General features: G+C 39.4%; 2 protein-coding genes across 7 annotated transcripts in view; one reads left to right on the top strand and one right to left on the bottom strand.

Moving 5' to 3' along the window:
- The window catches only part of PRMT9 (protein arginine methyltransferase 9), a 22,389-nt gene extending 17,181 nt beyond the window's left edge, over positions 1-5,208 (top strand). For all 6 annotated transcript variants that reach the window (XM_077934088.1, XM_028745218.2, XM_077934086.1 and 3 more), the window contains exon 14: positions 599-5,208. In XM_077934088.1, the coding sequence (XP_077790214.1) occupies positions 599-814 (216 nt within the window). In that variant the 3' untranslated portion in view covers positions 815-5,208. The remainder of the gene's footprint in view (positions 1-598) is intronic.
- On the bottom strand, positions 2,526-15,806 carry TMEM184C (transmembrane protein 184C). The gene is made up of 10 exons (XM_028745224.2): positions 15,468-15,806; positions 12,119-12,249; positions 11,996-12,032; positions 10,588-10,793; positions 9,156-9,230; positions 7,013-7,106; positions 6,176-6,288; positions 5,108-5,207; positions 4,313-4,484; positions 2,526-4,155 (listed from the first exon to the last, which is right to left on the bottom strand). Exons 1-10 carry the CDS (start codon positions 15,582-15,584, stop codon positions 3,893-3,895), a joined length of 1,308 nt encoding a protein of 435 aa, XP_028601057.1. The 5' UTR covers positions 15,585-15,806; the 3' UTR covers positions 2,526-3,892.

Here is a 15,806-nt window from a genome sequence, read left to right as displayed (position 1 = left end):
AAATTGCACAAGTAACTGACATGTTCTGCGCTTGATACTTTTGATACTAGTACTTCACTAAAACGTTACCCCCTTTTAAAGCAGAAAATCATACCATTTTTATTGTTGTTCATTTGGTTCTGGCTTGTGTGGAGTTTACTGCCTGCAGTCAGAATTAAGTCTCATTGCATTCTAGCTGGGATACCAATTACCAAATGAACATGGGCCATTCATCTTCACAAGAGAAATTATGGTGGGGCAGTGTATCTGAAACCTAGAGATACACTGGGATTGTACTATGCAGAGAGAGCTAACATTTTGCCCTCCACCTTCCATCACTCCTAGACAATATGGGCACTAATCAGGGATGGGAGTAGTCATTCAAAACATATTGGAAGCACCACAGCAGCTAACCCTATCTTCCCTAGCCCTCTCGCAAAACTGATATACAAAATCACTGAAGATAAACTCTTGGGTGTCTGAAAAAGCATGATGCAAATTGGCAATAGAGAAATCTTCCTCAAGGAAGCTTGAATTAAAAAATACAAACTTTTGTTGTTGTTATATTGTGGTGGGAAAGTTGATTGCTATATAGTAACATAAAATCTTACTTTTGTAGGTCGAAGTTTGTAAAGCAGGTCACGTGACTGGTATTCCATTTTGGTATCACGTGTACCTCGATGAAGACACTGTTCTAGATACATCAAGCAAGTCATCCCACTGGAAACAAGCTGCTATTGTGTTAGATAAGCCCATTCAAGTTCAAGCAGGAGATGAACTTGTGCTCGACGTTCAGTATCGCAACAGTAACGTTAGCATTACAGTAAAACAGTGAACTGCCATCAGCTACAGTGTTTTTGCTGTTTTAAAAAGCCTACAGTAGCTTAGTTATTTATACTTAAGTTAATCATGTCTTACGGTCACACTTTTGAGTCTATCTGAAGGTCTAAACATCGACTGAACTATTGTGAAATTCAGCACAACTTGTTTAGCAATAAAGCCATGGACCATAAAGAGTGGAGAAAGCATGTATTTCTGCCTAGAAGTCTGTGTAAGATGTCTACAATGCTGAATAACTTAATATTTGTATTCTTATTTGCCTTTTGGAGAACTATATGAATTTGAGTATAAAAAGTAAAATGAAATGGAATGCCACAACATGCCTGTTCACATCTCACTTTGAAGGTCAATAGAGTAAAAATGAATTTGCTGGGCAGCAACAGTGTTGTACAGATTGACTACTCATACACTTCCCTGGAAAAACAGATTCTTCAGTTACAGAAACAAGTAGTTTCTTGAGCGGTGGTAGTGATGAGAACCTTTTTGTTATAAATGCCTAAACATGAATTACAACATGCTAAACATTTTTTTGTGAAAACTAGCAGATAACAGATCCAGTAACACTAGTTTCAGGAAGGATGAAAAATCGTTAATGGGTAAGAAAAATATTTTAGGTATGGTTTGGCTGTATCTAATTGTGATCTAGAAGATCACAATTTTTTTAAATCGTGGGATGTAGTTCTGTTTCTGCATGTAAAATACCATAGTCACACAGATGTTACTACTGTCTACCGAAGTATCTTGGCCAGCATGAACTTCCTTTCCCCTGTGCTGGGAGCACTGAAGTAGCATCACTTGCAGTGACTGCAGTATGAAAGCAGTGTCCATCTAACAAGCAGCTGGCTAACCAATAGCGGTCACACAAAGCAGAAAGACGAGTAATGAGTATAAAGGAACAGCTCTGGAAAGACTGAAATGAGATAGGGAGAAAAGAACAAGAGGAAAACAAAGAAGACATGGAGAAAAATGAACAAAGCCCCAGAGTGGAAGTTACCAGACCAAAAAAGGGCAGTGGGGAAAGAAAAGGCACATAGAATAACCCTAGCCTGCAGCTCCAAACTGCTGGAGCTGCAGTAGCTAGTCAACCAGATACAAGGCACCATAAACAAACGTTAGGAAGAGGCAAGAAGCATGAATCAGTTTAGTTTTAATGTTCCCGCCCCACTCCTGGGACAGCCATTAATGCATAGTTGGTTAAGTTACCATTAATAAACTTGGAGGGAAGATACCACCTCCTTGAAGGAGCCAAAAATGGCTCACCACAGATTACCCCACCATCCTTTTGCTGAAGCCCATGTTCATTGTTAAGAAGATGCCTTAATCAAGCTTACAGGTAGTATTCCCAAATGGCAACAAACCACAGGATGAAAAGCAAGACTGGGAAGCACTAGAAAATTCTAATTGCTAAAAGACAATATACCTCTATAGCCTAGTCTTTGTCCTTTCTTCCTGGAGTAAACCCACCTGTGGTTAAGGAAGGCATTGTTTACACTCGAGAATTTTTGCCCCTTTGAAATTAAGCATAGGAACTAAACTTTGGTGAGCATTATCTTTTGGTCTTCCCTTGATTTGTGTGATCTAGGCATGGGGGGGGGGGTGAGATGCCTCTCCCATCAGAGTCAATAGTTAACCATTAAAAAAAAAAAATACTACGGAAAGGAGCTCAAGAGTACTATTCGTTCATCTCAACATTGAAGGAATGCAAATTAAGAGTTAATAAAATTTTATTTGATTATGTACAATAAAGGCAATGATTTGCCCTTTAACCACTTTAAGGACACACCAAATTTATCCATAAAATATGCAGCCTAGTGAATAAGGCCAAGTATTTACATAACACACTAGTACTGCAAAAGCACTTGTAGGATGAGTTCACCGTAGCAGCCACAAAACAGTTAAAAACTCAATTCCTGTAAAGGGCACCTGAATGCTAAAAATAGCTTGAGTTCTCTCTGAAGATGCCACTTAATGTAAACCTTGCTGCAGCATTTTATATGAAGGTAAGACAGCAAGCATGCAATGCAGATACAAATGTGAGAATGGGTAACAAGTCCCTTTGTTGACCAGATGTGCAAGTCCTTAAAACAGTAAGTTGTTACATTCTGTATTAGTATTTCAAAGCTTACTTGATTCTAGATACATTTTTGGAAGGCAAATATACTATAAATTCAAGAATAGTAGGCATTAAAATGGTATCCGCATGATAAGAGTACAGATTAATTGACGAACCATTGGTAATCCTATGAGTTTTTTGAGACAAAAATACAGGAACACTGATCAGTTTTTCAGTAAAAAGCCTTGTTTCATTTTAACTCCCTAATCAGAATGCCTTTAGACTCGAGTTGTATTCAGTTTAGCATCAAGTAGTTCTATTAGAACAAGAACTACCACAAACAGGAATTCCCTACCTCACCCCGTGCAACCCCTAAATCTGTTTCTTCAATCCTCTGTGACACATCGGGGGAGAGTGTGGGGAGAAGTTCTGTTGCTCTAGTGGTAATCTCTGTGCTAACAGGAAGCAGTAGTAGATTACTACCCTCCAGAGCAACTTCCAGTATGTGAAAGTATACACTTAATACATTAACAACAAAATTTAGAGCCAATGCAGCATATAATGCTCAAATCCAAGAACTTCTGCTTAACTGGACTGTGGCACATATATGCCAGTATTGTTAAAAGAATGATTTCATTTACTGCTCCAGCTAAGGTCTCCAGCAGAAATTCTGGCATGCTGATGAGACGGTATTCTGGGATGATGCAATTACTTTGAGAGGAGAGTCAACATCACGAACTATCTACCTCACTCCAATTACAGAGGCAGGTTTTTGAACCAAGCAGCATTGGCTACTCAACTTACTGTAATAATTTAATTATATGTCTGGCACCAATAGGCTCTTTCAATGATAGTTCATAAATTCCCCATTTAAAATTAAATTCCATTATCTGTTTTGTTTTATGTGCCGCTTGGTGCAGCTGACATTCTTCTGGGAAGAATGAGGTCCCCAAGGCCAAAAACAAACAAACATAGGAGCATCATCCAGGCAAATCCCAAGACATTTGAGAAAAGAGTTGTCTAACTTTCATCCAGAGGCTTCTCTGTTGGAGGATTCTCACTCTCTTCTGCTGATTTACACAAGACATCAGATATTGGTTCAGGAGGCATTGTTGGAGTCAACGTATGCCCAAACCCTTGATAGTGGCCCACAGGTGATGATGGTATTGAAGAAGCAGTAGAAATTGGATCCTGGGTGGATGATGACAGCAAACTTGTATGTTCATTCTGATCATAATCTTCACCAAAAAACATTTTCCTTGGCTGACCAAAAACTGTTCTTCCTAAAAGGAAGGTATTTAAAACAAATTATTCTCATAGGTCTGGCACTGCAGTTAATAGAAAAATGACCTAGCAATACGGCTCATGTGGCATCTTCAGAAAACTCAAATGTTTACATCCGTTTTTCCCTAGGGGTGCATTTTTATCCTTCTCACTTACCAACATTGCGAACTTGTTCAGTTACATCTGCCCTGATATCAGAAATATCCCACATTGCAAGAAAAGAATCAAAGCATGATCCTTCTTCAGCTTGCTGCACATAAGGTTTGTAGGAAAAGCTGTAGTGATGAGCAATTGCAGCAAAGAACATCTCCACGCAGATAATAAAATCCTGAAACAAAAAAATCCAAATTCAGTCCTATTCAGCCCCACATATGCAACCATGTAATGTATTCCTCGCAGCAGCTCCTTTAGACTTACTTGAAGGCCAATTAACCACAAACTACCTTTTACGGAATAATAATGTTCCAGAAACTTCATGTGTTTTACACCAGCTTAAACATATAGTGGGACCATCAGCCAAGTCTATTCTCATACTTTGGTTAAATTAGGACAGCAAGCCCCAGGCAACCAACTAAATATTTAATTTAGAGTAAATATTGCCTTCTCGCACCTAGTAGAGAAGACAAAAAGCAAAACATGATACTGAAAGGACTGTGCTCATGCAGGCCAATGCAGATAGCATAGCTATTAAGAGTATACTAGTCACACCATTAGAAAACTAGTTTTAAGCGCTTGAATTTACCTGCATATTTACAGATATGTGTTGTAGGACAGTTTGATCAATGGAGCTGGTAGGCTAGTTACCTGATAACTATTGCTCACTCTCAGTGAAAAAAGTAGCTACATGTATCCATAATGCTTTTGCTTCAAAAACCAATCTGCCCCTTTTATCTATTCCAAAGGATGTGGGGCGCTGGAAGGCTTATGTTTACAACAGCAGTTCCAACTTACCTGTAGACCAGTTGCCACTGCTTCAACACTTTTCCATTCCCATGTGTGTGTTTCAGAGATAACGCCAACTTTCACCAACAATGCAATAAGTGCAGCTTGCCTATACAAAATTGACATTCTTAGAAGAGATTGGGTTATCACCACACAGAAGCTACACAGCTGAGAGGCAGGTTCTGGTCTAAAGTTCTAGTGAGCTTTTATTGTAAGGTTAGAAAAAACAAAAACAATCTGTGAAAGATACTAAGATCACAAAGCTGATAAATAAAATGCTAGAAATATGAACTTGCAAGCCCTGTGGCTATTATGCTCACACAGGAACAGTGAATGTGCATCACCCACGAAAAAGGAACTTCCACACAAACTGTAGTGCTAGGCTAAGAGGTGTCTCTGGAAAGACATCAAAGGTGATCTGTCAGAGTGGAGAAGGGTTTCAGCATAAACTGGAAATCTGTGCTAAAACTTTAGAATGAATTAGATAAAAGAGAGCTAAAACTTTGGTTGTACCCTTAACAATTTTGAAGTTGCATGAAAATGTTTTTAAACACAAAACTTTTTTTTAAAAAAAACCCACTGCAATTTTAAGCACAGAAGAAGGCTGGTCTTTTCACTATTGTACAACACCTTGCATAGGTGAATCCAGTTTGCTATAGAGAGCCAATATGGTGCAGGTGTTTAGAGTGTCAAACTAGGATCCAGGAACCCGGGGTTCAAATCCCTGCTCAGTTATGAAGCTCACTGAGTGACCTTGGGCCAGTCAGTGTCTCACAGCCTACCCTACCTCACAGGGTTGTTGTAAGGATAAAATGGGGAGGGGGAGAACCACGTACATCATATTCAGCTCCCTGGGAATGATAAAGGTGGCTATAAATGCACACACTTATTTGGAAGTAAGCCCCAAAGAGATTTACTTCCAAGTAAACATGAACAGGATTGTGCTGGTAAGCAATTTAAATAAAAACAGAAACAAGATATTACTATTTGTTTTCTGACAAACACTTAAGTATCCATATGCATTTAGACATGTGCACAACAGGTTTTACACAAAAAAGCTTACAACACTCCACTTACCAAAAAGAAACAAAAACCACCATCTTTACACACAGAAATTTCCCTACGGGTTTGATTGGGTTTAGTTCTTCCCGCAGTACTTTATAGAACAACACAAGGCAGTACATGGCAAACTAGAACAGAGGGATAGAAATGTTTAGCAATTTGCAATGGGAACACACAGAACTCCTAGATTTCATCAATACCAATAATCCCCCGGAACATATCAAGCCAATTCAATTCTTGTTCCAAACATTTAAAAACATCTATCTCTAGGCGGTCAAAGCTCAGTGCCAAAGCACATGCATAGCATGTGAAAGATCACAGGTATAATCACTGACTTCTCCATCTAGACCTGGGAAGGACACCTGTATGAGACCCCAGAATGCTGCTGCCATAAGCTTCCTTTATTCCCAAGTATATTTCTCTGTTTCTTTCTGCAAAGAGAAGGAAGCCACCACTTTGCTGAAGGTAAGCACATCTTGGTCTGATCAGTGCCTGGATGGGTGACCACTAGGGAACCACATGTATATCACTGTGGGTTTCATGATGGAAAATACATGGGATATAAATATTAAGCAGTATCATCCCACCTTTCAGAGTCCTCAGGGCAGCCTCTAAAACTGATTAAATAGATGTACAATAACACAATAAAATCCATAGCACCATATTTAGAACCAAAGTTAAGGATTAGTTCTCACATAACCTTAATTTTCTATGTGTAATGTATGTAAAGATAAAAGTGCCTAATCAAAAATATGTTCTGCATACCACAATTGTTAAGATCTTTAATTTTTTAAAAATAAAACACTTAAATATCACGGCAAAGAGAAAGAAAACTCAAATTCTGTTACTTACAAGCTGGGAGATATTGTTGAAAAAAACCAAATAGGTCCAAGCATTTTTGAAGCTAAAGTTTCCTTCATCGTATACACCAACCAATTCACATATTCTGAAAGAGTTTAATACAAAACATTGCTCAGAAAATTCAGGAGCTATGGTTGCAATCCTCCACACAGGAGTCCTATTCTATTCTATTGTCCAGTTCAAATGTCATGTTAAACCATCATTTAAACTAACTATGGGTTAATGTGAACAAGCAGTGCACTAGTGCATGCTGCTCTGAAGTTGCCACAGTTACCCTCCCGTTGCTGCTACAATGCAGATTAAAAAAGCCAGAGTTTGGAATGTTATCTAAACCCGGACAATAGTTTGTTTCTGCCAAACATACCATGAGTGGTAAGCCAAGAACAAACTTTGGTAGACCTTATGGATATGCAGCAGGAAGAGAAGTCATTTTTGTACAAGAGGGACACAACAATTGGATATCACTCAAAGAATTAAACCAGATTAATATAAATTACTGTATTAGATAAAAATTACTTTGGGGATTGTTATGCATAGTAAAGCATGGGAGGAAACACCATCTTTTAGATTACTTAAGCTCCACTTTAGAAAAAGTTCATAGCTGATTGTCTACATGAGCAATTGTCTTTAAGGTTAGAAGACAGAGACCAGTGTAACAGCACAGCTATCCAAACCAAAAAAAGAGTGAAAAGAAGAGCAAAGTAGTGATGTTAAATTCTCAAGAATAATCTTTTGGAGAATATTCTTGAGAATATTCTAGATTAATGAGATATTAGAGAATTTTCATTTAATAATAATAATAATAATAATAATAATAATAATAATAATAATAATAATTTTATATTTATACCCCACCCTCCCCGGCCAGATGGCGGCTAACACCAATAAAATCACAGTAAAAACATAATTGGGGGGGGGGGGACCAATTTAAAATACAGGTTAAAATGCAGCCCCGTTTTAAAAGTAGCAGATAAATCAAGACCATAAGGGGAGGGAAACTTAAGGGTCAGACTGAGTCCAAACCAAAGACCAGGCGGAACAGCTCTGTCTTGCAGGCCCTGAGGAAAAATGTCAAGTCCCGCAGGGCCCTAGTCTCTTGTGACAGAGCGTTCCACCAAGTTGGGGCCAGTACTGAAAAGGCCCTGGCCCTAGTTGAGACCAATCTAATCATCTTGCGACCTGGGATAATTAGTTAAAATACATGTTTATTCATGGGTAAACTTGTTCAGATGGCAACCAAAAACTGTACAGATACCTTTATTCAATGGGGCAATGCAGTGAATTCACATTCTTTGATTTTTTTGCACCAAACTTGAAATTGAAAATTCAAGTAAATTCAGTAATAGGCTATCTTGTGCTTCTAATAGCTCTAACACTTAATAACTATATGCATGTGACTAAAACACAGCTTGATAAACAAAACTATATGCATACATATAAAAAAGAAGCCATTAACATTAAATATATTATCATTATACAATAATATATTTCCGTATGTCAATCTCAGGTAAATGGCACTGTGTACCACTGAATGGCACTGCAAAAACCAGTTACTGGCACTAAATAAAAATATAGAAATGTCAACTGTTTAAATCAAGGTCACCTCACATGCTGTTTCACATAATTATATAGGCCTAGGTGTTTTAAGTGTATAAAGCATTAAAGCTACTTTCTGTAAAAAAATAAATAAATCACACTGTATTGCCAAGGGTATAGAATTGCTAAGAATAAGGTCACACCAAAATAGAAAAAAGGTTATTACATATAGTTGAAATATATACAAATTCAAATGTTCATCAAATTAAATGAATAGCATTTTTAAAACTAAAAAAATAAAATAAAAATGTTTTCTGTAGCTCACATTTCAGAACTGCCAATGGTGAATGACACAATGCCCAGTAATGTAACTGGATCAAAAAAACCATTATTCATTACTTACACTGGCAATATCACAGATTATTTACTAGATTTTTAAAATGTGGGTTGTAAAACTGGTTCTTACATTAGAATTTACAGTTTGTGGAGAGTCTTCTCCGGAGAATTTTCTAGCAGAGAATATTCTCACCTCACATCCCTAGCAAAGTGATACATCTATATGTAGCACTTTGAGGCTAAAATATTTCTTCATACTTACAAAGCAATAATAGTGGTGAATGGTCTGACTACTGTATACTGCAAAACACCAAGCTTGCACCTGAACAACAGCACCCTATGAAAGAGACACAGAGTGAGTTCAGTTCATTCAGAGCTGCAACACAGACAACCATATATTCTACTTTTACCGTAAATAGTAGCATCCAGAACTATCATTTCACACAACAAAGTTCCTGTACATCACAAAGACTAACTCTGAATATAGCTGAAACTCTTTATGTAATATCTTCTGGGGGGAAACTTGCTAGCAAGAATATCCTAACATTCACATACCATCGTGCTTTTCAAAACACTTTTAAAATGTTAATAGTCATAGTTAATACTGCGTCCTAGAAATTTTCTTCTTGCAACATCTTTATAGACTAAACTATAACTGACGGATTTAAGAATCACCATTTCATATGGGAATATTTCTAATACTTTGTCTTACATTATTTCAATATATTTCCCCACTTCTACAGCTCTACCATGTGGAAAAACATGGGCACCTGTAGAGTTCTCTCTTATCAATATCCTATACAAATTGCAGAGATACTGTTTTGCAGCCAGATCCAGCAAGGTAACAGGATGGCTACATCCCTGCCCAACTAATAATTATTACTTTAGGTTCTAACCATCACATAGATATTCAATGAGCTGTATGCTGCTATTTATCAAAATATGTTGATGGTATCTCACCTTTCAAAGACACTGCTGCATGATACACATTAACTTTTGGCATTTATAGTTTCAAATAAACTTGTTACAAGTCTTGAATTTCAACTGCACACCTTTTATTGGAAGGGTTAAAACTAGAATAGAAACTTTGGCAAAAGCTTCATCTTAATTGTAGTCAAGACATTCTGTCTTATTTCTTCATATCCTGTTGTGTCCTTTCAGTCAAAGAGTCCAGACATTAATCATCATTGGAAGGCTACCTTGCTGGGAGAGAGACTGCACCAACAAGGAAACTTGGGTCATTTTGTTCCTTCCTAAGGCAGGCTGCCATATGATGGCACTACAAAGGTGCATTCTCCATCCTGCTGCATTCTGGAATAGAGAAAGCAGCAGCCCCCACAGAAAGCTACTACAAGTCAGGGGGAGAAGCTAAGTGAGCGTCAATCCCTGAAATCTAACTGCTGTACAGTACTACCCTACAGCATTCACTCATTCTTTTAGAGCAGTCAATGAAGCTACCAACTGCTTCTGGGAAAAACAAACCCTTTTGATTCACTAACAAGTCCTATTTTCAGGAAACAATTTCCCAAAGTATTTTTAAAAAATGTGTTTTTCAAGAACTCTTTGGAGCATCAATGGAAACTAGTGCCACATATAACAAAAAAAGTGTGTTAAATCTTACACGAATCCAAGAGGTAATATCTATAATGACATGAACATAAAGCTTTGAGAAAAGAACGGTATGTTGTACTCACTCTCCCATAGCCCATGGTGGACAGCAACACAATGGTGGTAGATGCCTTTGCTGATCTTTGGCTTCTAGAATTAACACTAGATTTGGATACCGATTGGTCAGGTAATTTGAAAGGAAGACCATGAAGTTATAGATGACATACGCTTCATAGCATTCTCTACAAGTATCCACATATATTGCAATACTGGGATATTTCAATGCTATCCACTATCAAAGAAAAAGACATTAGATTAGACACACACGCACTGCAGTTTACACTGAGATTCCATTCTATTGCATTTTCTTTTAAAATATTATTGTTTGCCAGTATAAAAATTAAATAAATAATTTACAGAACTCTGTGCTGCAGTTAAACATTCAATAATTAAGAAAGGCTTATAGCTCAATCCTATGGTTTAACTAAATTAAATCCAATTGAGCTAAATGGGACGTACTTCCCAAGATATCCTTTAGAGCCTGTATTTGCTGTTGCAAACAAGGCAAACAGTGTTACAAAACAAAGCAAACAATGAGCTAGTACTCTGCAAAACAGAGAAGCAACATGCTCTGTATATAGGCCTTATGGTTCACATTAGATACAAATATGTACATGTCTACTTTCAGTTGCATTACATCTTATTTTCCAGTGAATTAATGCTCAGTGAGTTGTACAGTGGTACCTCTGGTTGCGAACGGGATCCGTTCCGTAGGCGCAATTGCAAAGTGAAAAGCCCACAACCTGAAGCGCCATATCTGCGCAGGTGCGTGGCGCGATTTGGAGCTTGTGCGCATGCACGAAGCGCGATTTGGCACTACTGAGCATGCGAGAGCAGCGAAACCCGGAAGCAACCCTTTCTGGTACTTCCAGGTCGCTGCAGGATGCAACCTGAAAAAACGTAACAGGAAGTAAATGTAACATGAGGTATGACTGTACTCGACTTAATCGTTCTCAGAGTAGACCCACTGAAATCAACACAGAGTATGACTTACTGGATGAAACTCCAGAAAAGCAACATACAGTGGCACCTCGGGTTACATACACTTCAGGTTGCAGACTCCGCTAATCCAGAAATAGTACCTCGGGTTAAGAACTTTGCTTCAGGATGAGAACAGAAATCGTGCTCCAGCGGCGCGGCGGCAGCAGGAGGCCCCATTAGCTAAAGTGGTGCTTCAGGTTAAGAACAGTTTCCAGTTAAGAACGGACCTCCGGAATGAATTAAGTACTTAACCCGAGGTACCACTGTATTAACAAATGCCTCAATCACACACACCTGGGCTTCTGCCAGGAAACCTTAATGGAAATGAGATTACAATTTTACAAAAAGGTTGTATCGTGTGAAAAATCAGCAATATGAGAAATTCATTAGATTATTCAACTGGTTTCTAGAGCAAGAATTCAATAATCCCAAAAAGAAAGAAAAAATGCTTACGCTGTCTAGGCTGTAAATTGGCACCATCCATAGAATCCTGTCATAAGAAAACACATTCACAATTAACCAAGTGTTTGTATTGCTAATATGGAATAACCAGCAGAAGCATATATGATAGATTACCTTATTATTGGTTTCTGTAATTCAGGTTGAGTATAATGAACTAAATGCTGCAATATTCCCCAAAGAGATATTGGTATTGTCATCAGTAAAAATATCCCAGCAATAAACCATGCCTTGGTATGGATTCCAACCTTGAACAACACAAAAAAGAAGAGCACAAGCACAAGAAATTACAGTAGGAAATCTGAGAAACAATGACAGTAAAACCAATAAAGCAGTCCATAAATCACTTTCTCTGAAGCAGCAGTACTATATTTAATGGCTCTTCTCTTCCAAGAGCAGAACATGCGTTAATAATTAAAATATATAGTATTTTTGCAACTGAACCATCATTAGACTCAAAATTTAAAGTGTGGTTAGCTACAACAGCTGCTACAACTTCTTTTAGATCCAAATATCTAACACACACAGTTCTAACCAAGAATCAAGTTAGGAACACTTAGAAGAGCAACTTGCAGCATAAGAGGTTCCCTCACTTCTACACTAAGATTTAAGTTAGTAATACACATACTGCTAAAGGCCAAGAACCTGGTCCAGATCTTCCATAACACACTTCTTGGTAGTTAAACTTTAAGGGAAAATGCATGTATACCATCTTGTTTGCAATGGGCAGCTCTAATATGCAACAGAGTGCATATTTTACTGTGTGTTTTATGTATGCATCTTCTTAAACGTTACTGTAAACATTTAACTGTGAGGAGACATTTTTCCTTGTGTCGTGTAAAGCAGCCACAAGGACAGGGTGCATAAAGACACTTAGAGCCTGTTTCTTCTTCTTTTTTTTTTATAAATATTTTTATTGCGTTTCTTTTCATAATTTTATAGATTCCAAACCATACAGAATAAATCATATACAAGAAACAGTTTTTGATTTTTTGCAAAGAAAAAACATTGTACTTCCCCACACCTTCCAGATCTGCATTCTTTGTAATGACAATATCAGCAATTTGTTACCTTATTTCAAACCTTGTTACAACTTTCAATTATTATGTATCCGTATTCAATACATTATATCTCAAATTTGTTACCTTAAAAATAAACATAATATGCTTCGTTCACTTTGTCTTTTTTTTTTTTTCTCATTTATGACTTATTTTGCCATTTGCTTAATCATATTTGCTAAAGCATAACATTTCCAATAACATGCACAATCTTAAGATTCATACAATTTGTAATGTTTTTGCAAATAGTCTTTAAGTTTTTTCCAATCCGCCTCAACCGATTCTTCATCCAAATCTCAGATTCTGCCGGTCATTTCAGCTAATTCCATGTAGTCCATCAACTGCGTCTGCCATTCTTCCAAAGTGGGTAAATCTTGTGTTTTCCAGTTCTTAGCGATGAGAATTCTTGCTGCTGTAGTAGCATACATAAATAACGTTCTGTCTTTCTTGTGCACTTTCTGGTCCACCATGCCCAGCAGGAAGACTTTATAAACTACCTTTCTGTATAAGCAACAGATGATTGGGAATAGTTAGGATCACCAGAAACCTTTATAATTACAGATCCAGCCTGTGAGCAACCTAGTTATTTTAAGGCACAGAAATATCTGCAATAGTTCACTAAACGATTAATTAAACACTGCAAATTCCAAGCCTCACATAAGAGTAACAGGGATTCCCTGGTAGCTTCCTACTTTAAATATGGAAATACTAAAGGGGGAAGGCAGGAGCACAGAGATTCAAAGAATGTCTTGTGGAATAGGTACAGGGAAGGGGTACTAGCACAGGTGTGTTTTACTTAAGTGCCAGTCCACATGGACTAGCAAATGTGAAGACAGAAATTACCATAACTCACACGTAGATTGAAGGTGTTGAGATTCATTATTCTGTATTCTTTCATTTGCAGAAGGCATCACTTTGAATCCATCACTTAGTGCCACAAGTTAGACAACGTGGTGCCCTCCAGATTTGCAGACTACAACTCCCATCGCCCCAACCAGCTTGACCAATGGCAAAGGATGATGAGAGGTGTAGTCCAAAACATCTGGAGAGCACTACATTGTCTACCTCAGAGTAAGACCCACACCAACCAAATGATGTCCATTAACAGGCAAATGCACCATCTACCTGCCTGTCTCTTTGGATTAAACCCTTCCCTGTCATAATGATCTTATGTCAAGTAAGTCTCTTTTGTGAGAGATTCTGGAAATGGAAGACAGGAGTATACACACCCCTGGCTTCTGGATTAGCTTGAAGTTACTCCTTCTAACTACCTTCCCCTCCCCGGCCAACTTGTCCATGCACTAAGAAACAAATTGTTCTTTAAGCGTGGGAGCTACTGTTTGGTTGCTGTTTTTGAATCCTGTTTTTGAAAGATGAACCCTGTTCATCTGCTTGTGTGTTTTCATAAACTCCTTTAGCCTCGTATGAACTGCTCTGAGTGGGATGGTAATGAACTAAAAACATGAATATAGCATCTTTCTATGTGGCATCGCCTACCCCCATGAAAACCTGAATTTGTTGCAATCTTTAGTACATTGTACAGACAAGAGAAATCCCCTTCACCTGCTGACTCTCTAGTCCTCTCCACTGATGCTCTTGCTGTCTCACTATAGGGTGCTGGCCTTCGCAACAGCTCCAGATGAGGAGTATTTATGTAGATATCTGTATTTCTGGACTTCCTCTTACTTGCTCCCTATGTAGCAAACATCACATTTAGGTTACCTGGGGTCAAGCAAGCTAACCATTCTTACTTGAGCTCCGCAACCCAAGATGACCCTAGGATACATATGCCCTTCCAGAAGCGAGTTGGGCTGCAGAGTTTTGCGAGGATGTGTCAACCCTCTTCCTTTTTCCTTTTTCTCATTTTAATTGCTGCTGTTATTTATTTTCACGGTGCGGAATATAACTTTTGAGAAAACGATTGATAGAACAACCCTCACCTCTGAACCAGGCAAAACTTGCTGGAGGTTCTCTTTTTCCTTTCTGAAAGGGCAAAGGATGCTTGCCAAACATACCTAGACTAATGCCCACGGTGACACGTCTGGCTTTATCTTGGATGGGCAGCTGGGGCCTACAATGGCGGGTGATTCATCATCATCATCATCCCTCAAGGCCAGAAACCATCGGGATGGAGAGCAGGGGGGACACGTGACACATTCACCTCAAGCCCCGTCCGTTGTTTCTTTTGCGTGTCCCTTCTAAGCCTAGAGCGCGAAGCGCATCCCTACATGACGCACGTTCCGTGTTGTGCGCGGAAGAAGCGCGCTTCAGGAAGTGAACGCGGGCCGGCGAATGTGGGAGACCCGAGGGAGCGGGGTCTGCGTTTGCCCTCTTCCCCCCCCCCCTTTCCACCCCGGAGGCGCCCCTGGGCCGCCTCTCTCCGCCCCCCGGCGCCGCTCCGCCCTCACCTCCAGCTTCTGCAGCTCCCACACGCAGAGCGGCACGGCCAGCAGCAGCCCCACGATGTAGACCGTGGCCACCAGAGGCCGGATCCAGCGCCGCCAGTTCCCGCAGGTGCACGGCATGGCGGCGGCGGGGCTGCGGAAGGTATCTCTCGGCGCCGCCTCAAGGACCCGACGGGCCCGCCCCACACCGCCGGCGCCGCGGAGCGGAGAGCATCGCTGCCGCCCTCACGGACCGACGCCCCTCCCTCCCTCCGCAGCCACCCCTGGCGGGCGAAGCCAAGAAAGGAGGGGGGAGGCAGGAGGAAGGACGCCCGTCAGCAGCAGCCTCGCCGGCCACGCCCC

This window comes from Podarcis muralis, chromosome 9 (genome assembly GCF_964188315.1).
Source record: "Podarcis muralis chromosome 9, rPodMur119.hap1.1, whole genome shotgun sequence".
Lineage (NCBI taxonomy): Eukaryota > Metazoa > Chordata > Lepidosauria > Squamata > Lacertidae > Podarcis > Podarcis muralis.
The sequence above is the reverse complement of the archived record's forward strand: the minus strand, read 5'-3'. Positions and strand labels throughout refer to the sequence as shown.

Coding starts and splice junctions, on each gene's coding strand:
- TMEM184C (XM_028745224.2), bottom strand. CDS start 15,584: ATGCCGTGCACCTGCGGGAACTGGCGGCGCTGGATCCGGCCTCTGGTG. Junction 10,794..11,995: donor CAATTTACAGCCTAGACAGC/GTAAGCATTTTT, acceptor TTTCTTTGATAG/TGGATAGCATTGAAATATCC. Junction 5,208..6,175: donor GTGGTTTTTGTTTCTTTTTG/GTAAGTGGAGTG, acceptor AATTTTGTATAG/GCAAGCTGCACTTATTGCAT.